Source organism: Akebia trifoliata, chromosome 3 (genome assembly GCF_017979445.1).
Source record: "Akebia trifoliata isolate Shusen 1 chromosome 3, ASM1797944v1, whole genome shotgun sequence".
Classification (NCBI taxonomy): Eukaryota; Viridiplantae; Streptophyta; class Magnoliopsida; order Ranunculales; family Lardizabalaceae; genus Akebia; species Akebia trifoliata.
Window position 1 is genome coordinate 43,819,648 of NC_141377.1, and position 23,536 is coordinate 43,843,183.

Genomic DNA, 23,536 nt, shown 5'->3' on the forward strand with positions numbered 1-23,536 from the left:
GAAACACGAGAGTGGGATTGCAGGGAGTGCAACCATTATAGTTAGAGTAATAGCATGCTTTCAACCTTTACAAGATTGCCAGGTGAGACTATTCGTTCTGGACTCTGTAATTCTTTCTATTCTAGTTTGATTATAGTTAGAAAAGCTTGAATAATCATATACTGTAGTCTCTAGTATTCTGATTGTTGTGTTTAGTAAACTCTCTAATTTTGTTGAACCTTGGATCATTTACTTTCTTTCTTGTTTGTTTGACAGGCTGAATACTTTCGCCATTTGCTTAAACCTGTTACGTAGATCTCTTTAGATTGTGTGACCCTTCAGATTAAGCTGGAGTTTGTAATTTTTCCGTCTTTCCTGAAAGAAATTACTAGTAATCAAACATTGCGGATTTAAACATCAACCTTTGGTATGTTTTGCAAGTTCTTCCTATTAAGCATATTGACTTATTGAGGTTATATTAATTTCAGTGATCAATCAATCTGACATTCTTAAGGTCATTGTGTTTTAGGTGAGGTGGTTGTTTTGGTTGAATGGGAAGGGAGTCTGATTCTTGGCTTCATCAGCGGCTATCGCCTTGGCAATCTCCGAGTTTGTACTGCACGGGTTCTATGACAGATACAGTTCGGCAAAATTGTTTACCGGCTTATACAGACCATAACACTTGCATGGTTTCTGAAAATGTATCTTTGCCAGGGTTTCCAATGTCTGAGTTTCCTCAAACAAATGGCTGGTTTTATTGTTTACCCCGCCACCGATGGGCCTTAACTCCAGCCTCCAATTTTGCGCCCAAAGTGTTCTCTGCTTTCCCTCATGGATATGGCGGAGAGGCCAAACCAAATGTGGTATCGACTGATCAGAATAGAGTCCTCATTTTCGATCAGTCTGGAAATCATTCTAACTTAATTTTTAGTTCTTTGATTGGTACTTTCGGCCAATACCCAAGTTTTGGTTACCCAAAAAAACCATTTGGCACTTGTGACTTTTTCGCTGAAGAACCAGCAATTAAAATAGACTCAATTAATGAAGCTGGGGCTGTTGTCTCTGGTGGGGTGGATGAGAATCGGGAAGTTGGTGAAGGAAGCGAAATGCATGAAGATACTGAGGAACTCAATGCATTACTATACTCGGATGATGATGATGATGATTATGATGAAGAAATTAGCACGGGTCATTCTCCCAGTGCGATGACAGGGCATGAGAAGGGGGAAGAAGTTGAAGGAAATGCAGAAGAAGTAGCTAGTTCTGGTGGCCCAACTAAAAGGAAGAGATGGCTTGATGAGTCATCACTCATGGACACTGCCAGTTCAGCATCCAAAGGCTCATGCAAGGGTGAGGAGGACACGGAATCAAGTTGTGGGGATGGAATGACTGAAGGAGGAGATAGGAGTTTGTTATCAACGAACAAGCGGTTGAAAAGAGAGAGGATATGGGAGACAGTGAGCATCCTGCAGAGCATAATTCCAGGTGGGAAGGGCAAAGATGCAATGTTGGTTGTGGATGAAGCAATCCAATATCTGAATTTGGTGAAGCTCAAAGTCAAAACTTTGGGAGAAATTCTGTAGTAGTGTTGACATGTCACCGGTAGTAGTAGTAGTAGTAGATTTGGATGGATTGTTGATGGGTTTTGCTGGATATGGTTCAGCATGGTGGTTGGGTTGGATTTCACTGAATTAGAAGAGAATTGCAGAGAAGAAGTGAGAAAAAGAGTGGGTTTTGTGGTGGGGGTGTATAGAAGCTGAGCTGGAGTCTTCTTTACTTTGTATGATTTGTTAGCCGATTATTAGGGACCCCATTTCAGGAGTGCATGCGCGTCTGGTGAATTGGGACCCATGGTGTGACCCATCTCACTCCTTTAGTGTTTGTCATGTTTTATCCTCTGTCGGTTGTCTCTTTGCCAGAAGTGAAAATGCGTTGGGTGGAACCAATCTTTTCAAAAGTCTAAAGTGGGGACCAACACACACACACACACACTCTGATTACGAGAGACGCCGTGAGTGGAAAACCCGTATTGGTGGTATCTTTTAGCTTGTGTACCTGGCTTGTACGTTACTGTTGTGGGTATGAGTGTGTGTTTGTAATAATAGATATTGTTCTTTGTACAACCTTATTTGCTTACTATGATTACTTGCAGATACATGGGTTTTAGGTCTGACCCACAGGTTGGTCATTATCCATTTGGCTGAATTGTAATTTAAGAAGATAAAAAGTAATTTATATGATTGACGCAGTGAGATTATTCATGAATAATGGGTTTTCAAATTTCGGGAGTAAGGTTCCCCAAAGCTCTGGCACAAGGATTGGAAGCGGAAGCAGTATCCCTTACAGAAGGATCAGGTTATTTGGATCAAGCTGACAATCTGCTTAGAATAATATCAGAATGCCATCTCTACGTGCATGTTTCCATAGCTGATACCATCTTGCATAAAAGGGTGGGTTGCCTAAGTTGATGGCAAATATAAAACTATCAAATCCCTGCCCTGCGAGGTTTTCAAAGTCTGTGGTTGGTTGAGTTAATATTCTCTACCAAGCCATTGATGGGAATACATCTAGAGTTGTGGTGAATGCAAGGGTTGGGTATGCGGCTGATGTGGCAAAGGCACAAAACCATAAATCATTGGGTTGGGTGTGCGGTTTTGTGCCCTTGCCACGTCAGCCACATACCCAACTGCGTATCAAAATCACTTGCATTCATCATTATTCATATATAGAAGGGGCAGTCCATGGGATAACAATTGTGATAAAATCTATGATAATGATTTTTGTCTCATATGACTTGGAAGTTTTAAAATGGACTGATTTTTTGTGAGGATGATCTTCTCACGATAGAGATCACATCACCAAAAATCAGCTAACTCTGAAACTTCAAACCCCATCAAAAGTGGTTTACAAAAAAATAAACAATCCACAACTTTTCAACTTGTAAATTGGGGTTTGAAGTTTCAGAATGGATTGATTTTTGGTGAGGATGATCTCCTCACCATAGAGATCATCCTCACCAAAAATCAGTCCATTTTGAAACTTCTAATCCCATCCAAAGTGGTTTACAAAAAACTGTTATCATAGATTTTGTCATAATTTTTGTCCCATGAACCGTTCCCATATGTATATGGGGGCGTTTGGTTGACGATCTTAGGATGACAAAACGTTGACAAATTTTTTGTCCTATGTGACTTAAAAGTTTTATATTGAGCTGGTTTTTTGTGAGGATGATCTTTATGATTAACAGATCATCCGCATAAAAAATCATCCGAATTTGAAACTTCTATGTCCATCAAAAGTGATTTACAAATTTTCGATAAAAAATCGATGATTTATAATTCTAAAATAATTTTGATGGGATTAGAAGTTTCAAATTCGATTGATTTTTAGTGAGGAGGATCACCTCACTATAGAGATCATCCTCACAAAAAATCAATTCAATCCAAAAATGTAAGTCACATAGGACAAAAAATTTGGCTTCCTAAGATTGTCCGTCGAACATCACCCTATATATATACAGTGGCGTTCGGAGGCCCTAAAGAGAGTCAAACATTTTTTCACTGTATAAATTAAAAGTTTGATAACGGGCTGATTTTTTGTGAGGATGATCTCTATGATGAAGAGAACACCCTTACCAAAAATCAGTCCCTTCTCAAACTTTTAACCTCATCAAAAGTGGTTTACAAAAAAGGGATGATCCACAATTCTTTGCCTTGTAAATTAGGGTTAAAATTTTCAAAATGAGCTGATTTTTTGTGAGGATGATCTCTTCACCATAGAGATCATCCTCACAAAAAATCAGTCAATTCCAAAACCTATAACCATATTTTGAAAAGTGTTTGGTACAATGTTTGACTCTTTTTTAAGACCTTTGAACGCTTCCCATATATATATATATAGAAGGGGAGTGGATCCTCTGTAGAAGTGTTTTTCTGTAGTTCCTTGTAGTGAATTTGAGCGATTGTGATTTTTCCACATCAACAAAACATTAAATGTACTCTTTAAATTTAAGAGTTCAATGACAACTCATTTTCAAAATAATTGATTATAATTATATAAAAAAAAAAATTGTTGATTTTTCATTTTTAAATTCGATCTATGGTCCAAAAATTAGAGAATTGTGTTGTAATTAAGTTTAAAAGTAATCGATTCAACATTGTCTACAAAATCACTAGAAGGAACGGTAGACAGACAGAGGATCCTCTCTCTCTCAGAGAAGTCTATATATTTTGTGACCTCATTGAGAATGGATAAGAAGAGATAATATGTTTATGTTTCCTTAGTTTGTTAGTTAGTTAGTTTAAGGTATAATCGATTCAAACTCTTGCGATAGAGGTTGTATCACTTGATAGTATTAATTATACATCTCTTGTTGTATGGCCAAATTAAATGGGTGGTTTGATTACCATAGATCTGGTAAACAGCCTGCTTTGGAAACCCGCCACAACCTAATTGAGCCCAGACATATAAACGTCATTCTCACCATATTACACACAAGCCCCTGCTTATATCCCTCCCTTGGATATTCATGGCTTCCCTCATCACTCAGGAAGGTTGGTTTGTGAATTGTGAGATACAAAACCTGATGGTAACGCAGCCTTTAAGACAACACATAAAGTTGGGCCTGGCTTTATCACTACATTTAGGGTATAGGGTCATGTAGCTTGTTTTATCAAAGGCCTTGATCCCAGTATCCTTCTTGTGACTTGATAGCCTCAACCCATATGATGTGATAGCCTCACCCACCCTCACCATCCTTGTGACACTTCATCCTCGAAGAGCGACCACACAACAATGAGGTTGTTCTGGTTATGTTGGGGCCGCAAATCATCGTGCAATGTGATTCCTCATAGTAGTCGATAAGAAATTGGAGGATACCAAATGGATTGTTCTATATAGATTCTTTCTGAAGAACTAATATTTCTGATTAATGAGATGTCACGACTATCATCACATGAGTGTAATAATGATTAATTTGGATTGAAAGCATATTAATGGAGATAGGAATGATTATTAACATAAATTTTACTTGTGGTGGCGGAATTAATAGTGTAAAAAAGAAATTTAATAAAAATTCTAAGAAAATGAAAAAAAGATGGTTTACTGACTTCCTGCCACTCAAATTCTTAGAATAAAGAAGTGAATATGAGAGTGAATATAAGAGATTTAGCCGGACCAAAATTTTGTAGTTCTGAAAACTCCAAGTTACCAAACTACTAGAATTATTATGGGAGTGGATCATCTAGAGATTTTTGGTTGTTAATTTAAATTTGAAAGTAGATTAGTGGTATATTTTCAAAAGCTTTCAATTAAATAAATAAATAATCTTTTTTTTTTTTTTCTGTTATAAAGGGAGATGTCCGAATTTTACTAAAAGATGTTTGAATAATCAAACGATTGAGGTTTAAAACATTTTTTTTATTATTATCAATTCTTCTATACGGACTTGTTCTTTCTTTTTGCAATTTATAACCAATTTATAATAACAAGAAAAAATAACAAACTCGAATAAACTGACGTCACAAATCCCTATCCTCATCACCATTCTATATTTTTTGGCTCACTATTGATCAAAATATCTGGGCGTCTAATTTGAGTAAGATCTCTTAGCCATGTTTCATAATTTGAAAAATAGGTGCCAAAAATACAAGTCACTCAACCAAAGAAATATAATGGAGAGTTGATTGAAATGAGTTTTTTTTTTTAATATTAATACTTAGAGGGCTGTGGCGTTGGATTTGTGATGCGGTAATTCATTTCACCAAAACGACCCTTAGTAAGATTCAAAATCTTTTTCTATTAGTAAGGAAAGGGTTTCACTAAATAATATAGAAAACACATTAATAATTGAGGTCATGGTGACAACTCTAACTCTAATTGCAATAATGTTTGATTATTTAATTGATATCCAAGGACATTCAGATTTTCATCTCTTATGACAGTTAGGTATAATAATGGTGACAATTATCCCATCTTTGTAATGATTGCCGTCTTCACTATGCCAATGGTTACTTACACATTCAACTCCACGATACAACGAGGTACAATTTGTTGCAAGTCCCATTATTGTAGAAATGAAATTAATGCACGAGAAGGGATACAAATCTACTGTGTTCGACACATTGTTTATGTACTTAAAGATTTCAAGAAGGAATACTTCGCAATTTTTAATTTTTTTTTTAATGTATTTTGATAATAACAAAGTCCTTTTATTTGCAACATTTAATGCACCCTTTAAAACTTTAAACAATCTTTCAAAAAAAAATTATTATCCAATCGACTAGTCCACTGGGCTTTCGTCTGACCTACACAGCCCATCATCAGGTAAGTCACGAGGCTTTGGAGGTTCAACCCATGATCAAGGGCAAGCCCTTGCTAGTGTCTTACAATCTCACTACACTCCTGGATTTTTATTTTTATTTTTTTGTAATGAACTTCCTTACAGTCCAATCAGGGATTTCCAAAATCCAATGGTTGAGATGTATGGTGGCACCATTTTGAATTAAATAACAATAATGGATGTTTGCACCATTTCACTAGGACCAACAATCCAACATGAAGGATTGTGTCCTTTTTTTTTTACCAATATTATCACCATGGGCAAATCAGTGAACTCCAATGACTAACAACCAAACTAAACGATATCGATCATCTAATGGTCAAGATCTCATTAATTGATCAACAAAGGCAGATCAAAATGACTCGTAATAGTTTAAGCTATGCTCATGAGGATTCTCACGATGATGTGTACATGTAGAATGCACCTCATAAGCGCAACACATTATGCACCCATACGCACTTAAACCTGGATTTTAAAACTAAAGATATACCCCTTGATCATGGTCTTACTAGACAGACAAACAAAAAATGATCGAAATACCGAGTGCTTTTGCTCAAAACCCAACGGCTGTAAAGACATGTGGCGCAAATGATATTAGCAATAAGAGAGGAAATCTCTCTCTCCTGCCCACGGTGGAAAATGAAACTCTCCTGATCAGATCACCTTGTGGCATTCAAAAACATGATCTGATGCCACAAGGTTGAGGAAGAAATTTCTACGAGTTTTTTTCATAAAATCCAGAAGGTAGTGGTGTTAGATTGACAATGTGATAAATCATGTGGGCTGCCCAACCCATTTTAAGATTTTAAATCTTAAAAATTGAAATTTATGGGCAGAGGATGTGCGGGCAGGAGAGAGAAAGCTTCTCTCTATGTCATTTGTGCCACATGTCAAACGCTTGTTTGTTGGACGGTAAGCAAAAAATCATTCTTGAAACCCATAATCCTTAAAAACCCTGTTTTATTGTTATCCAAAATTCCATTGTATTCAAAACCCAGAAAAAAAAAAAAAAAAGAGAACAAAACTTTACCCAAAATTCCAAAACCCTATTATATTAACCTAAAATTCCAAAATCCTAATCTATTTACCAAAAATTCCATTGTATTCATCTCCCAACAAACTTGTTTTATTCTTAAGAATTGACTGTTAAATTGCCCAAAAAAAAACACACTTTGTTTTTTCCCCCAAAAACCAATCTCCCTAAAAACCCTATTTTAATGTTAAATTTGAAGTTTAAATTCAAATAAGATAGAATATTGAGGCTGAAAACAAAGGTAATTTTGTTGTCTTTTTAACCCTTGAAGATGCATTTTTTGGGGGAAGAAAAAAAATCAAGGGATCTATGCAAAAAAGATTTGAAGTCTAGGATATTTTGGTTACTTTCTGAAAGTCTCTCACGAAGGACCAAGGCCAAGAGGATATGTCATCAATTTGAAAACCGGAGTTATCTCTAATTTTCACTTGAACAAAATGGAGATTTCTTAAAATATCGAAGAATTATCAGACATCTTGGGGTGCACTTAGTAAAAGTTGATGTTGAGCTAAATAAATCTAGGCTGAAGTTTAAAATGACCTTTTTAACATTTGTACTACGGAAATTTCTACCGGACTAAAGGACCCCATTTGAAAACAGACATGGAAAGGACAGAGAGTAGTGAAGTGAAGTGGGTCAAAAATCTGTCTCCCAATCATTTTTTCCATGAGCACATGTGATGAGATCATGCCCTTTGAAGCCCCATCATCTCCACAACTCTTTTGATGCACAAAAGTGTCTTAGTAGTCAAATTGTGTGGAAATTAGAACATGAACTGTTTCCTTCCAACTCACATTTCCATATCAGCCTATCTTTATTTGTCTTCAAAACAACTTCAGATGGGCAAATTAATTTGCGGGAGATTAGTTTAGTTTAATTTGGTTAGGTAATTTTGGCAAGCCGAGCCTTAATAAGCCCCTCAAGAAGGGTAGGTCAAGTGTTTAAAACCCCACAAAGCTATGAATTCCTTGGGGGCGGGCGGTGAGTGTGACCATGGGATTTGTCTCACCTGAAGGGTGGGGATACCCACCATGATGAGCGAAAGAAAAAAAAATAAATGTAGTATAATAATTCACAGTGAATTAAACATGACAAAATTACCTTAAAAACACTGGTTAATATATCCAAATTAGAAATGAAGAAAAGAAAAAGAATGTCAATCTGCTATAAAGATCTAGAATTAAAGGGTATTCCAACACAAGCATCCACCCATCCCCTCTTTCAACAACACAAGTACAATGAAACAATGATAAAGAAACTCTAGAAAAACACACTTGCATGATAATAAGCCAAACCTATTTTAACTGTTTATTATTTATTCAACACAACTCGACACCCCACACCCCAAAATCCCAAAAAGAGGAAGAAAATGATCCATTAAAGACACATACATCTCTGCTTCTCTCTGTCCCACTATGTTCAAGAAATTGAGTTCCTCCATCTTCTAGGACCCTTTCTTGTCTGTTCTGCACCACCGGTGGTGGCCGGGACCTGAGACCCAATATCTTGGTTCTCTAAGTTTGTTGTCTTAGTCAGTTTGCTCAGTTTCTTCCATCCACTAGTCCATGCCGATGATTGCTTCTGTTTTGACATCTTATCGAATTGTCTCTGTAAGTTCTCCATCTCATTTTGGAGTTCAAGGTACTTGGCCTTCATACTCTCTAGCTCAAATTTAAGTGTGTTGATGTCCTTCTTTGCCGTCGTCCATCCTTCCTGGAATGACTGTGGGGTCCCTTCAAGCAAAGCTTTCCGAGTTGTGATCATGGGCTGGTAATGAGATTCTCCAGTATCTTTGAGGGTGTTATTAGCTATGGCATTACTTATTTTTACTTGTTCAGAGAAGAGAACTTGTACTACTATTCTTAGTGGGAGACGTTCATTTTGTGCCGCGTGCATGCAAGCATCAATGGAAAGCTTTTGGCAGTCCATTACTCGGCATAGTCGCTTCCTTTCATGCTCAGAGAGTGTTGGATGGGCCTGGGGAATTGAAACAAAAGACCAAAATCCAATTAAAAATGAAGGCATTTGAAAAAAAACTAAGGCAAAGCTGACATTGAGATGGTTTACTTGATGAGTAACGAAAGCTGATTAAAGCCCCTGTTAGAAGATTTTTTGTTTTGTTTTGGAAGGTAAAGTTAGAAGAAATGTGCAAGTTGATGATTCTAAAAGAGTGAGAAAAAGACAAAAAAGAATCGGATGGAGGTAGTGAGAGTGGATCTGAAAATGCTAGAATCAACATAAGACGTGGTTTCTGGCGAAATTGAATGAAAGAACATGAAATTGTCAGACTATGCCAAATTTTTGGGACAAGGCTTTCGGTTCTATAAAAAAAAATCCATGTCTTCTGTTTAGTTTCTTCTTTTGCAAATTCGTTATAAGCATCAGATGCCAGATCTTTTGATGGGATGAGATGTTTGTAGCCGGTCAAAACTACCATCTATTATAGCCTTTCTACGGGACTTCTAGACTATTGATTCCATCGAACAGGACTGGTTTTATACAAGCTACTCATGTTAACTAATAGGAATTGAAGATAGCTTTTATTCAAACTTCTAGTGTTGGAGAAACGTTCTCTCGCAGTATGGTTTCTTGATTTGTAATCGAAATACTAATCATTAGATGTGTGTAAGACATGTATCTTTGAGGTCATATGATACACCCAAAATATTGTTAAGGACAGACAAGTACCTAAGAAGAACATGGAAAAAACTCAAGATTAGGACAAGTAGATATGGATTACCTTGAGATACGAATCTACCGCTCGATATAGCCCATCATCACAAGTTCTCGCAGATTCAGGCAAAGCCTCAGCTAAGACCTGGAACTTTGTGAGGGAAAGGTTTCTATCTCTAGACACCTCTGTGAGATAACTGTCCACGAGTTTCGCTACTCTCATCTTTGCATTAGGAGCAGTACCCCTCTGACTTCCTTCATAAGCGTGATTCTCAGAGAGACCCGAAGGTTCTGTTTGTTCTTGAACCAAAAAATGCTCCAAAAGTCTATGAACAAGATCGACGTCGTATAATGTTTCACTCTTGTTATAAGAAGGAATCAGAAGGTTGGCCAAAGACGCTTGTTCTAACTGCATTCCCACCCGTTTTTCCAATTCGGTGACCAAAGCAGGAGCCACCTTCAACATGTTTGCCATTCTCAAAAGCCGAAGAAAAAAGCTACAAGAGACCGTATCCTTTTGTGGAGGAATTATACTTATAAGGCTCTCAATGATCATCCTTTGCTCTCTAATCAGAACATTTGGTTGATCATCTTTATTTCCCACGACGACCATGTGTAGCCCATCTTTCCAAGCACTCTCCCTCAGATTGTTTCCTTCATCACCCATTCCTTCTTTCGTCAAACCTGGGATCCATTTAGCTGCATAATGCATAATTGAAGCTCCGAGTAACTCGAATCTCATACCCTTCACCTTAATTGCAGTGATGACCCTAACAAAATGATCGATCCTGAGAATTGAGGCGTCTTCAAACCACCAATCTGGTGGCACTTGTTGATTCCTACTTGGGCTAGATTCCTTCATCTCATTCCATTTGGGGCTTGAGACATTAGTAGTCCTTCCAGTATAAGTCCATCTTATACTTCTAGGATTGGTGCAAGCCTTCCAAGCAATAGATTCGCTACACCGACGAACAATTTGCAAGTTTTCAGCCCATGGGGAAAGCTGTTCACAGCTTTTTAATACTAGAATCGAGTCTCTCCATGACGACAACACGACATAACTTAGAAAAGCTTCGGTCTTGAATATAAGGTTTCCTTCTTCTAAATCTTCTGTCATCTCAAGATATTCTGCAGCACATCTCAAACCAGAGATGTTTCCAGCAGTTAGATCAACAGCTATGCCGTAACAAAATTTTGTGGCGAGCTCGAAAGCTTCGGGTCCTCCTGGAAGATCATCTAATTGAATCCTGTTTAGCTCTGCCTCGTGTGAATCATATATGATTCTGTTCATCCTTCCACATCGGGAAATCAGGGGATACTTCAACACAACACAACACCACATGAATCAAAAAATCAAACAAACAAAGAAATTTATTGAATTTTATAGAAAAAATGAAAAAATAACAACCTTGTGTAAATGGAAACTAACACCTCCAACTTGGACAAGAAGGTCACTTGGGATTTCAGTATCCACATACCTATTTACAGGAAAAATCAAAAAAGAAATAAAACCCATCATTAATTTTGCAAATAAAACATGCCCAAAGATGTAAATCCTCAAAAATAAATAATAAATTACCAAGACTGATCCTTTCTTTCGAACCCATCGTTTTTGACTCCATGTTTAGTCGAACTAAGGATTCCATTCCCATAATCTCTCCCTCTCACTGACTCACTCTCAGATTCCCACATAATGGAAACTACGAATGTAGATGATTGAAAGAAGAATTTTCTCTGAAAAAGCAGAGAAAGAAGAGAAGTAGTTAAGGAGAAGAAGAAGTAGAAAAAGAATAGACCCACGTGAGGGAAGCTTGAAATTATGTGAAATTGTCGGGAACTTGAGATTTCCAAGAAGTCTTACAGGCTGTGGAGTGATGGGTTCTTCCTAATCTTTGGGTTCATTAGACTCCATTTTTATTTTCTCTGACTCTTGAGTATTCTCTTTGGCTTTCTAACACACTTTTTTTTTCCACTTGAAGGTCATTGTAATAATGAGTTTCCTCTCTGTCACTCTGATCGTTTTCTCTCTTTTAGCATCCCCATCTCATTCTACTACAGTCTACAGGATTTTCTTGCTTTACCACTTACCGGTTGCCATTGCTGCTTGGTTATAATCTCAATAAAGCTAATAAACATTCCTGATTCCTCCCCTCAAGGGATGTGGGCATCCAATGATTGATTGCCATCTGTACATCTATTCTACTTTCATGAAATAAAATGTATAAGATGCCATGGCACTAACCCATTGAATTCTAACTCCTTCATTTAACATTGTGGAAAAATTAAAAGATCAAAGTTCACACAATCTCATAAAACACAAGGATTTACGGCATTATGCCTATATCCACGAAATGAAACATAATAAGAATCATTACTATTTTCTCATAAATTTTAGAATCTTAAAAATCTTTATTTATATAATCGAAAGTTATAGAATCCTAAAAAATAGAAAATCCTTTAAAAAAATATTACACGATTGTTATTTTCAAACTCCTTAAAAAATTCATATCGAAGGACCTTCAACGAATTCTATGGCCCTTGCACCACCGCAGTTCTTCGTAACGCAATAAAATACAAGACATTTACACAACAAACATTTCACATCCAACAAAAAAATTTCTCAAGAATAACAAACATGTATGTAAAGAATGATGAAATTCAAACTTTTCATTTTTATTTTTTTATTATCAATTCAAGAATTAATGATTGTTGGAGGAATCTAAAAGATTTGCAGCTTGTTGATTTTATCTCAGCAATTTATTAAAAATCCAAAATAATAAATGAGCTCTCCTTGCTTATAAAAAAATAATTTTAATGTAATAAAATGAAAGATATCATAATATTAAAAAAAATTAAAGAGTTAAAATTAAAGATTACTTTTTATATATATTTATATATAACTAAAAATGAAAATTAACATGTATAATCAAAGAATAATACTAGAGTGACTTTAAAATTCTCATTGATTCACACTTTGCTGACATGGATTTGTATACGAAGCATAGATGATTTTCATCAAGATAAAAGTGAAAAAGTATCTATTGTTTCGTGTGCACCTCCATGTCAAAAAAGTTTGAATCAATGTAAATTTTAAAGTTTTACTCCACCATAACTCATAATCAAATTTCTCAAAAGAAAAAATGTTGTATCTTTATCATTTGAACCATCCAAGAAATGTCAAATCTGATTATTTAACGATATCTTCATTATTTGATTTGTCGATGCCCAATAGCAAAAATAGTTGAACTTGTAAATTGATTAGTATGGATTCACTGTATTCCACAAATCTAGTACCAACCATACCACAAACTAGTTTTAATTCTTGTGGAAGGAACGAATCTGGTAACATAGGACCTAAGTCCAGAGGAATTAATCGTCTTTATTGTAAATTCTCAAGATGTCAATTTTTAAGATAAAAGATCCAAGTGTAAAAATATGGATTACACATCTTTTGTTGTTATCAATCTAGAGGATTCGGATAGATTGTTTTGGAGATTTACTGTGTGATTTGGTAGCTGGTGGACCAACAATATTAAATAAGTTTGGGACTCTTCTTTTGTATGTGGTCATCAATTGGAAAGCATATTGGGAAGATGACTGAACATTGACAAGTGTTTATGATGCCTAGAGTACTACCAACACGGAGTATTAAATATTTGATCAAAAATGATGTTATGCCTCTCATGTGCGTTGAAGTTGATGCTTAACCACCTTTGTTACACATTATCCTTCCATGTTTGGATTGTTCGATAGGTGGTTTCGCTTCAGCCCATGCTTAGTCGAGCCCTAACCCAATCCTAAACTGTTGGATGGTACCTTGAACCAAGTTCAAATCCCTATTGGACCGTAGTCGATTTAGCCCAAGCCCTTCTCTAGCAGGTTTGGATCGAGTTGGAGTTGATTTTATATATATGGGTCCCGTTCAATGGCAAACTTTTTGGCAAAACATTTTTCAAAACATGAGTTAGAAGTTTTGGAATGGGCTGATTTTTGGTAAGGATGATCTCTACGGTGAGGAGATCATCATCACCAAAAATCAGCCTATTCCAAAACTTCTAACCCATGTAGGACAAAACACGTTTGGTAAAGCATAGGGTGATGAACGGGACCTATATATATATGGGTCCAATTCCGTAGACACATAAAGTTACTCATAAAGCTACAACATTTTTGTCTTATATAGTTAAAAAGATTCGGAATGGGCTGATTTTTTATGAGGATGATCTCTGTGGTAGATGTAGAGAATGATTTTTTTGAGAATTCTTGGATGATTTTTACATAAATCCTAATAAGGTATTTATAAAGATTACATCAACCAAGATATATGGAGACTAACCTAACATAATATTCTAGAATATCCTAATTAATATACTATAAATATCCATAAATATTTTAGAATATCCTCTGTCACAACATTTCATTTGTGATGACATACGTTGACAATGTTGCAGTGTATCTTATGTACCTTAATACAATGCATCTTATTCCCTAATATCTTTCCGTAATTGCAAATACGCAATTGACTTTTCTAAGTAATTTCTCTTGATCTCAAGTGACATGTTATTAGATCATCCAAGATCCAATTATGCTTCACGATAGTCAACGCCTATCTATGAAGTACATCACTGTCACATCCCGTTTTTTTTTTTTTTTTTTTTGAGTCAATCAAAGCCGATGGCTTACGAGACAAGGTATGTCATGATCCCTCCCAAGAGCATACTATGTAGGATTTTACGATTTAAACAAAATAATTCTCGTTGGAGAGATTTTAAATAAGAAAAATATAAAATTGTGAGACATGAATATGTGAACTTGGGAGATTTGTAAATAAATGGAAGGAGGGGGTGATTTTTATTGAAGAAAACAAGAACAATAGTAAAGGGAAAAAAAGATTTAGGTCATCGTCGAAGAACGACGTACCAAAATCGATGTACTTAGTGGAATTTGACCTCTGACACCATAAAGAAAAATTATTTTTTATTGATAATTCTTAGATAATTTTTACTTAAATCCTAATAAGGTATTTATAGAGATTACATCAACCAAGATATATGGAAATTAACTTAACCATCACAACCTTCCGCTTGTGATGAGATATTCTCACACAAACAATCTTAAAGTGTATCTCATGCACCTTAATACAATAATGCATGCATCATATTCTCTTACAATAAAGAGGAAGGTAAACTTGATATTTTTATACGTATATTTAACCATAAACACTACATATAAACAATATAGTAGTGCATAGGCACTAGCCCTGATGAAATATTTTTAGCTTGATTGTACCTTTGTAAACTTATCATCAAAATTGTAAACCTTATTTTTTGAATGATGTAGGTAGGGAAACCACAACTGAGATGGGTGGAATTTCCGTAGTAGGAAATATTTTCCCATCTCAGCCGTATGTTTGAACCACGTCTGACACTATTATTTCCCCTTAGGAAGGATGTATCAAGGTTTAAAACAATGGGCAGGAACAAAATAATTTCCTATGGGTTGAGGCTCTCCACCATCATGACTGTTAGAGATTCTTAGAAAAATGTTTTCATAGACAAAATTTTAGCAATCGTTTGAAGATCAAAATTAATCTTTAGGAAATCTGTATTTTTTTTTCTGAAATCCTAACCATCATGTTGATGGAGAGCCCAAATCATCGTCATATGAAAAAGGGTTAAATTTAATGCCAAGGAACGTCAAATTTGCTTAGATTTAACAGAATTCAGTAGACCTTGATGTTGAATTTACCTAGGGTTGAAATTTAAAAAAGCCCAACTAAAATTGGCTGTTTTTATTATACATAATGGCTAATAATTAACAATCCTATGTAATAATGTCATTCTGAAATTTTGTTCTGAAAATATATATTGTTGAATTAAAATGAGGATGATGTTTTAACTTTTATCAATAATAACAACGGTTATTTTAATAATAGGTCAAGTTCAAAATTTATATATTTTTTCAAAACTATTCTAATATTTATGTCATGTGGTGGGGGTAGGTTACAATATAATGTAATACAATTCCATTAATGTGGCAATAGAAATAACCGTTACACTATTATATCTGTCCTTTGGTTAGTTTACATGGAATTTTCTATTTGCTTTTTCTCCAACCATCCCAAGCTTGCACTCCGCTTTCTCTCTATCTGTATATCTTGTCCAAAGGATGAAAAAGAAACTCTCTTATTGAAGAAGAAAACAAGTGCAAGTCTTTTTTAATATTTGGGAGAGCAACAATATGAAGGGAGTGCAAGGGGGAATTTTTAACTGATGGGAGTACAATTAATTCTAGATGGTGTGCAAGAAATTGCTCCCTATTTGAAATACCTCTCCCACTTTTGCAAACAGGTGACGTAACCTTGGACCTCAGCCAACTCTTGAAGACTTTTAAAATGACTTAATCTTTAACCTCCAGCCAAAAGGCCTAGATTTCTATCCAAAAATTTTCTACAACCTCTATTACAAATTATTTTTATTAATTAATTAATCTTCATCTCCAGCCTCAGAGAAAGGGCTTGATTTTTTTTTTTATACCAAAAGTTCATTGATTTTTACTTCCCTCAATATCTTATCTTGTTCTTGAGTTTTGAAAGTTCAAGGAGGTCTACTCTCAAGAGAGATTTTTTATTCCCAGAAAGTCAATCACATGAAGTTTAATGTGGGTAATTTTGCAATTGGGGATGCCTTCAATAAAAGTGGGTTGATGCAATTGGTCAATTCGAGATTTTGTGAAATCCTATATTGACTTTGTTATGAGGAAAAAAAACCTTGAATCCTAAAGTTGAAGACACATTTCAAGGAGAAAATCAGGTGATTTTAACTAGAAATTGAGGACGAGAGGATTTAAATAATTTGGTGTTAAGTCTCACCCATAAGACCAAGGTCAAGGGATCTATATGATCAATTTGAAAACACATGAGTACATCCGAATACATATTGGTCGGTGACAAAATTAGCTTTAAAAGGGAAGAGTGAAAAAATCAAAATTTTTTTTTTTTTGTTGAATCGTGATAATCTGACTTACCCACGTGGCATACTGAATCGACACCTGACGTGACAAGTTCAGGAAGTGTAGATTTGCTCTCCTTGGGATACAGAACTTCACTTTCCCAATAAAAGGTGTATTTTTGTATCCTGAGGAGAGTAGATGTATGAGTCTTGAACCTGTCACGTCAAGGGTGTCAATTGAGTATACGAGAGTAGATGTATGAGTCTTGAACCTGTCACGTCAAGGGTGTCAATTGAGTATGCTACGTGGGTAAGTCAGATTATCATGACTTTTTTTTATTTGAACTTTTCCAATCTTCCATTAGACAAGTAGTTAGAGATAACAAATTTTATAAGGATTGGTGCTTGTTGAATAGAGATTTATGTCGTGAATCCTTGAGATGAGTATCATCCCATTTCAACCGTTTGTTTAATGGAGAGAAAACTTCAACAAGCATTATTTGACGCTCGTGTTTTTCAATTTGTCTCCTTCTGCAAATAAATCTTGGACAAAGATAGAGATAAGGAAATGTGGGCCTTGGGCTTTGCTAGTAGTAGTGGGAAAAACTGTAGACACCATTTGTCTGTCTGGTGGCCAATGTTTCGGGATGGCGATGGCACTATATTTCCATCTTTTTCGGGTTGTTTTTTTAGCTTACTTCTAGTTAGAAAAAAAAAAAAAAAAAAAAAGAAAGAGATTTACGGACATACCTATTTGTTTGTAATTTTATTATAAAAACTCCCCTACTTTAAGTTGGTTAACGGCACCAACCTTACTTTATGAATCATGCTATCATGATTGATTCAGTAAGATTTAAAATCTTACTAAGTCTCATTGCACTTACATGGATAATAAAAATTGATATCCACCAACACAAACTTCTATATGACATGTAAAAACTCAGATTTGACAGAAAAAATCTTTTTGATATTGACAGTAGATGTTAAAAATGGATGGATATCAAATTCTTAAATTTAAAATTAAAATTTAACTGTGAAAATGCCACAAATTAATATGCTTAGAAGCCATCCCAAGTGTATGTTAAGTAACAAATTAACTATAAAAAATTAAAAATTTATGATGTGAAACCGAGTTTAAGATTTGCTTAGTAACGAACTTATAAAATGAGGTTTAATGAGTAGCAAAGTTCATGAAACAAGATTCTTTAGAATTATCAGAATTTCAAAGGAGTTTTTTAAATAGAAATACAACAGTTAAGATCTGCCGAGTAAATCTCTTACCTTTACTTTATGGTGTTGAAAAGGTCTAATCTAATGCTAATAGTCCAAGCAAGGGACAAAATCATTGGCGTGGACCTGGATAAGCTCTCTTTCTTTATTTGTTTATTAATTATTTATTTACTGTTTCAAGTAACATTGAAATTTACCGATAAATTTCCCTCTATGATTGTAGCAACAACCAAGGACAAAGATAGTGTGACGAGATTGGGTAGTGCTTGGGAAATTTATTGTGCTTGTGTCATTGCTTTGAGTTTTGTCATCACTATCTTTGACGAAAGAAAATATCGTTACACACTTGCAATAATATCCATTACTTTTCTCTTTTATCCTATTTTTTTTCCTGATAATTATGGGGTTTTATTAACGTGTGCATTACGTTAAAGTGCAATAAATACACTTTGGAAATTGAAATGTGAGAATATTTTGGTAAAAAGAAAAAAAATTAAGGATATTTTTTTTATACAAAATATAATTTTCAAAATGTATTTATTATTTGCTCTAAGGACACACCTTAACAAAATTCATAATTATAATATTAATAATGAATATTTTTTTCTAGAAAAATGGTAAGCGACTTTTTACAAAATTGCCATAGTAATGTGCATAGAATCATAGATGTTTTTCATTGAGATATAGGTGTTATACACTTAAGGAGGATTTATGATTCTCTATAAACATAATGTTGAAGGTAGTGTTGTAGATGTCGGATGATTTTGTTTCATCTTCTAAAGATATTTATATGAAAGAAAATACGATAGCTCGACTTCAAAATATAATGTATGATAAAGAAAATAGGTTTCAATACGGAAAACCAATGTGTCACTAGTAAGCAATCGGCCAGTGATACTAAGCTCATAGGACATCCTAAAGACAATAAATTGATTTGTGAAGTGGCATAGTAAAATTCTTAGGTTGTTGCATCGTGTAAATTATAGAAAATTGGGCATGTAAAACAATGATGATAGTAAAAAAAAGTATGCAAATAAAAAATTAAAAAGAGAACACTACACACAATTAATGTAGCTTGGTAATAATGCCTACGTACCATGGGCAGTGACGAGGCCTTTTCACTATTTTCATTATAAAAACAGGGTTGCAATCTCACTTCCTCCCAAGTTGAGAAAAAAACAACTCTTATACAAGAAAATTTGTAAAACAAAGACAAAATTACTGCTACATATGAAAATAGTGAAATATCACTTCCTCCCAACTCATATAGTTCTTACAAAGAAAAAATTACTGCTAAAACAAAATTAATGAAATTGACACAAAGACCACCCTAAAAAATTTCATCTTGTCCCTAGAGTTCGACCATCCCATGGAATCAAGGGCGGAACCACAAGAGGACTAGGGTGGTGGGGCCAAGGCCCCTACAAAATTTTATAAAGTTTACACTTCTGGACGGTTAACAGAGTGCCACGTTAAAATTTTTTTTGTATAAAGTTATTTTACACTTCTGGACGGTTAACAGAGTGCCACGTCAATTATACAAAAAAACAAAAAAATCTACAACATTGAAAATTGGTTAGAAATTGGAGGTTAGTGACAATTCATTTTCAAGGCCTTGGATCATGTAAAAAAAACTTCTTTTTTCAAAATATATATATATATATATATATATATATTATTTTATAAATCACATCTAGGTCACTTATTACACAAGAGGATTGTGGTGTTAATTTTCTCTGATAATGCACTTTTTCAACTGTAGATATAATGCCACAGGGAGTTACAAGGAAAAGTGACTACAGAGGATCCACTCCAGAAAAATTCAACTTATCCCCAGACTTGGACCCATCCCATGGAGTCACCAACAAAATGCATGGCACACATTTCTCATCTAGTTAATCATGTAGAAAAGCATTTTGTTGGATCACATTTGACATCCCATACATTTCCATCATAAGATGCCTAATATCAAACTTCCAAGTATTCCAATTTTCAGGCTACTCAAATTCCCTTGACTCTCCATTGTCAAATACATCAATGTCATAAAACATATGTTTCTTTGAATAGGAATGAACGCAAATTTTGGCACTTACAAGAATCATTGTGCCCTTGGACCAAACCTTTTAGTTGAGATTTTCTCTATTATATGTTGAAAATACAAAAAATTACATTAAAATATTACCAACAAAGGAAAATGATGGTTGGGCTTCTTAAACAAATTAATCCATGTTTTGTTATCATCTGTGCCCCATTGAATTAATCACCATTCCATTTTTTGACTATAACCTGTATTATATAGGGAAAATTACTTAAAGTACCCTATTTGAGGGATTTCTTTCTAATAGTCCATTTAATAATATAAAAAATCTAACCAATCCCTTAACCTCATTCCCCACATTTCCAGGATTGAAACAACGAATGAGCCCTAATCGTTTGAACTCATCATTTTCAGAAAAATTAAATAATAAAAAAAGATTTTTGACATCTCAATTTAATTTTGAAGACTCAATTCCGATGTAAAGGACTTGGGAAGGAAGAAGATATCATTTTCAAGGGGGTTTTCAAACATTTTGAAGACATTTATAAAGAATCAGATTTTTTCTTCTTTAATTTTGTTGCTTGTTTTTGGATGAAAATAGATCAAGGATGGTTCTTTCGGTTTAAAATCATCTAAACAAGTCATTACATCAAATTTTTAGTCGATCTTTACATGTATTTTGGTTAAAAAAACGAAAATGGGTGGGTTTCATCAACATTGAGCTCACCATGAGTTCAATAATAAAAAATGTAGAACTCAACAATAAATAAAAATATTGAGCTCGACAATAAATAAAAAGTGGCGAGCTTGACAATAATGAGGGACCATTTAGAAAAAAAAAATCCCTCCATCAAAGTCCTTAAAGTAATTTTCCCCATTATAAATCATTTATGCCCCATCTCCAAGTATTATGGTCATGACACCCATTGTCATATTTATCGTTCAATTTATTTAATGCTACATCCTTACTGCATTTTCATATTTTATAGCTACTTTGATAATTTTCTTCCGTTGTCCCAATAATGGTACCATCAATATGAATCATGTTTCTTCATTCATCTTTTTTTTTTTTCCTTTTTTCTTTTTGTGGATATCCTCACCTTTTAGGTGAGACTAATCTCATAATCACATATACCGCCCCCTCAAAAAGTCCGAAATGCAACTAGTTGAGTCGAGGTTCAATCAAACGGGAGGCCCCAAGGAATTCATTGCTATGTGGGGTTTCGAACACTTGACCTACCCTTCCTAAGGAGCTTATCAAGGCTTAGCTTCATTAAAGATACATAGTTTTATAATAATAATAAATAAATAAATAACCTTTCATATATCAATCTCCTTTTAAGTTGAGTAAATCTAGTTGAATTATAAAAAGCCTTACTGAGGCTTTTGGATGAATCATACAGAGGAAAATGTTGGAATTTAGAATGTTGAATTTGCAAACCTTTTAATATTCAATAGGTTTAAACCATAAGATAAACCAATCTTTAAACTATAGGGTAAATCAATCTCAAATTTGCATTATGCTTTATGCTTTATGTTTTATGCTTTTTATTTTATTGCTTTAAGTTTTAGTTGATAATTTTATTTTTTGCCTTGAGTAATTTTAGTCCCACATCGACTATTAATTTGCAATTCTAAAATAGTTGTACTTCTAATAATTTTAAAATTGATAAAAGTAGTGGACAAGCTCACGCACGCACATGGGGACCTAAGAGAAAATTCAAGGTTCCAATTGAGATTTAGATCTACCGGTCCAAAAATCTTAATGGGTGTGCGCACAAGGCCCCTTTTTTTCTTTTTAATTATCAATGCTCAATTTTATTTAAAATTCTAGTCATTTTAATTCGTTTTGTTCTGAACTAGTACAATATGTCTGTTATAAACCACCACATTCAAAGAGGTTTGTGACTGTTCTAAACAGTCACTTTCTCTTTATTTATATCCTCTTGTTTAGTCGTTTTAAACACACTTACTTACTTTTTCATCTTTACTTAATTTAAGATTTTCGATTATCAGTATACTTTTATTCTTCGTTGGAAGAGCACACAATATCGTCAAGTTCGAAGTTACATTCCAATTAGAGTACTCTTTTGAAAATGTGGATTGTTGTATCTTGAAGAACGAATGCCTACAGACTGTGGTACCGTAATAGAGGCGAATTTCGTTTTAGGACAATACTTTGTGCATGATTCAATCATTTATTTTTAGGTGATATTTTTTTTTTATTATATTCAATTTGAAAATCAGAATTATTTCAAACTTCTTCTCTTTTTTTTCATAAAAAATCAGTACTCAATAGAATAACAAAAACATCAACTATAACTATTTTTTTTATTTTTTTTTGTATGTGAAATATTTGACTATAATCAATTTTTTCCTCACGTGGGCCTAGGTGTGCCCCAAAACCTTAGACAGATTAGAGTTTTTCTTTTAAGTTTTGCCACCTCAAACATTATTGGGTGGTTTATATGATAAAAAAAAAAAAAAAAAGGAAACCTGAAAGACAGCGAAGTGGAAAATCAATCAAAGATGAGCAAAAGATTTTGAATATGACAAGATCCTGAGTTTCGTTAAGGAGGAAACTCACTCACATCATTCGATCTCATGTGCTTCTATGATTTGTAACATATTTTGTGAGGTGGGAATACATATATTAATATTATATAAGAAAGCTGAGTATGTATGAATGGTAGGAGGGATGCCACGTCGTCATCTAATATATCCCACATGATAGCTGCTGGGGTTTGGGCTGACAAAAACCAAAGTAAAGTCATTCTAGATCCATCTCTTCCCCCCAATCCACATCCAATAATACCAACCACTCATTCACAATTTCTTATCACATTTATGTATCATTGATTACGCTGCAATTCCTCAATCACTAATCTCTTCTTTTAATTTTAAGTGGTGATCGTTGTTCATCTTTCCAATCAGTGAATAACGGTAGAGAAAATTACTTGATGTAATATGGGCTTTTGTCTACTAAATATCATCCCATTTTATTTTATTTTTCAATTATAATTTAACAAGAATCGTGATAAAATGACTATCTCACATGACATACTCAATTAACACTCCTACCATAACAGGTTCGGGAATTGTAGATCCGTGCTTCTCGGGATTTACAATTGGACTTTTATGGAGAAGTGCAGTTGTGTATCCCAAGGGGCATAACACCTATTATGTTTAGGGTGTCAATTGAGTATGCCACGTGGGTTAGTCAGATTATCACGACTCATTTAACAATTCGTTTAATAAAAAATTTCTAAATACCCATTCTTGCCTTTTTCAAC

At 34.4% G+C, this 23,536-nt stretch overlaps 2 protein-coding genes across 3 annotated transcripts; one reads left to right on the forward strand and one right to left on the reverse strand.

Moving 5' to 3' along the window:
* The first annotated feature begins 266 nt into the window (after positions 1 to 266).
* Positions 267 to 2,227, forward strand: LOC147407197 (transcription factor SAC51-like). The gene is made up of 2 exons (XM_086435636.1): positions 267 to 406; positions 509 to 2,227. The coding sequence occupies exon 2, from the start codon at positions 531 to 533 to the stop codon at positions 1,560 to 1,562; it is 1,032 nt and encodes a 343-aa protein (XP_086291762.1). The 5' UTR covers positions 267 to 406; positions 509 to 530; the 3' UTR covers positions 1,563 to 2,227.
* Positions 2,228 to 8,493: 6,266 nt separating this feature from the next.
* On the reverse strand, positions 8,494 to 12,067 carry NPH3 (Phototropic-responsive NPH3 family protein). Of its 2 annotated transcripts, XM_086435638.1 has the most exons (5): positions 11,887 to 12,067; positions 11,605 to 11,759; positions 11,434 to 11,503; positions 10,093 to 11,343; positions 8,494 to 9,329 (listed from the first exon to the last, which is right to left on the reverse strand). In XM_086435638.1, the coding sequence occupies exons 2-5, from the start codon at positions 11,715 to 11,717 to the stop codon at positions 8,772 to 8,774; spliced, it is 1,992 nt and encodes a 663-aa protein (XP_086291764.1). In that variant the 5' UTR covers positions 11,718 to 11,759; positions 11,887 to 12,067; the 3' UTR covers positions 8,494 to 8,771. The 2 variants fall into 2 exon arrangements, with proteins under 2 accessions (XP_086291764.1, XP_086291763.1); XM_086435637.1 differs by having other exon boundaries at positions 11,605 to 12,067.
* Between the last annotated feature and the right edge of the window lie 11,469 nt (positions 12,068 to 23,536).

Coding starts and splice junctions, on each gene's coding strand:
- NPH3 (XM_086435638.1), bottom strand. CDS start 11,717: ATGTGGGAATCTGAGAGTGAGTCAGTGAGAGGGAGAGATTATGGGAAT. Junction 11,344..11,433: donor TTAGTTTCCATTTACACAAG/GTTGTTATTTTT, acceptor GTTGTGTTGAAG/TATCCCCTGATTTCCCGATG. Junction 9,330..10,092: donor CGGTAGATTCGTATCTCAAG/GTAATCCATATC, acceptor TCAATTCCCCAG/GCCCATCCAACACTCTCTGA.
- LOC147407197 (XM_086435636.1), top strand. CDS start 531: ATGGGAAGGGAGTCTGATTCTTGGCTTCATCAGCGGCTATCGCCTTGG.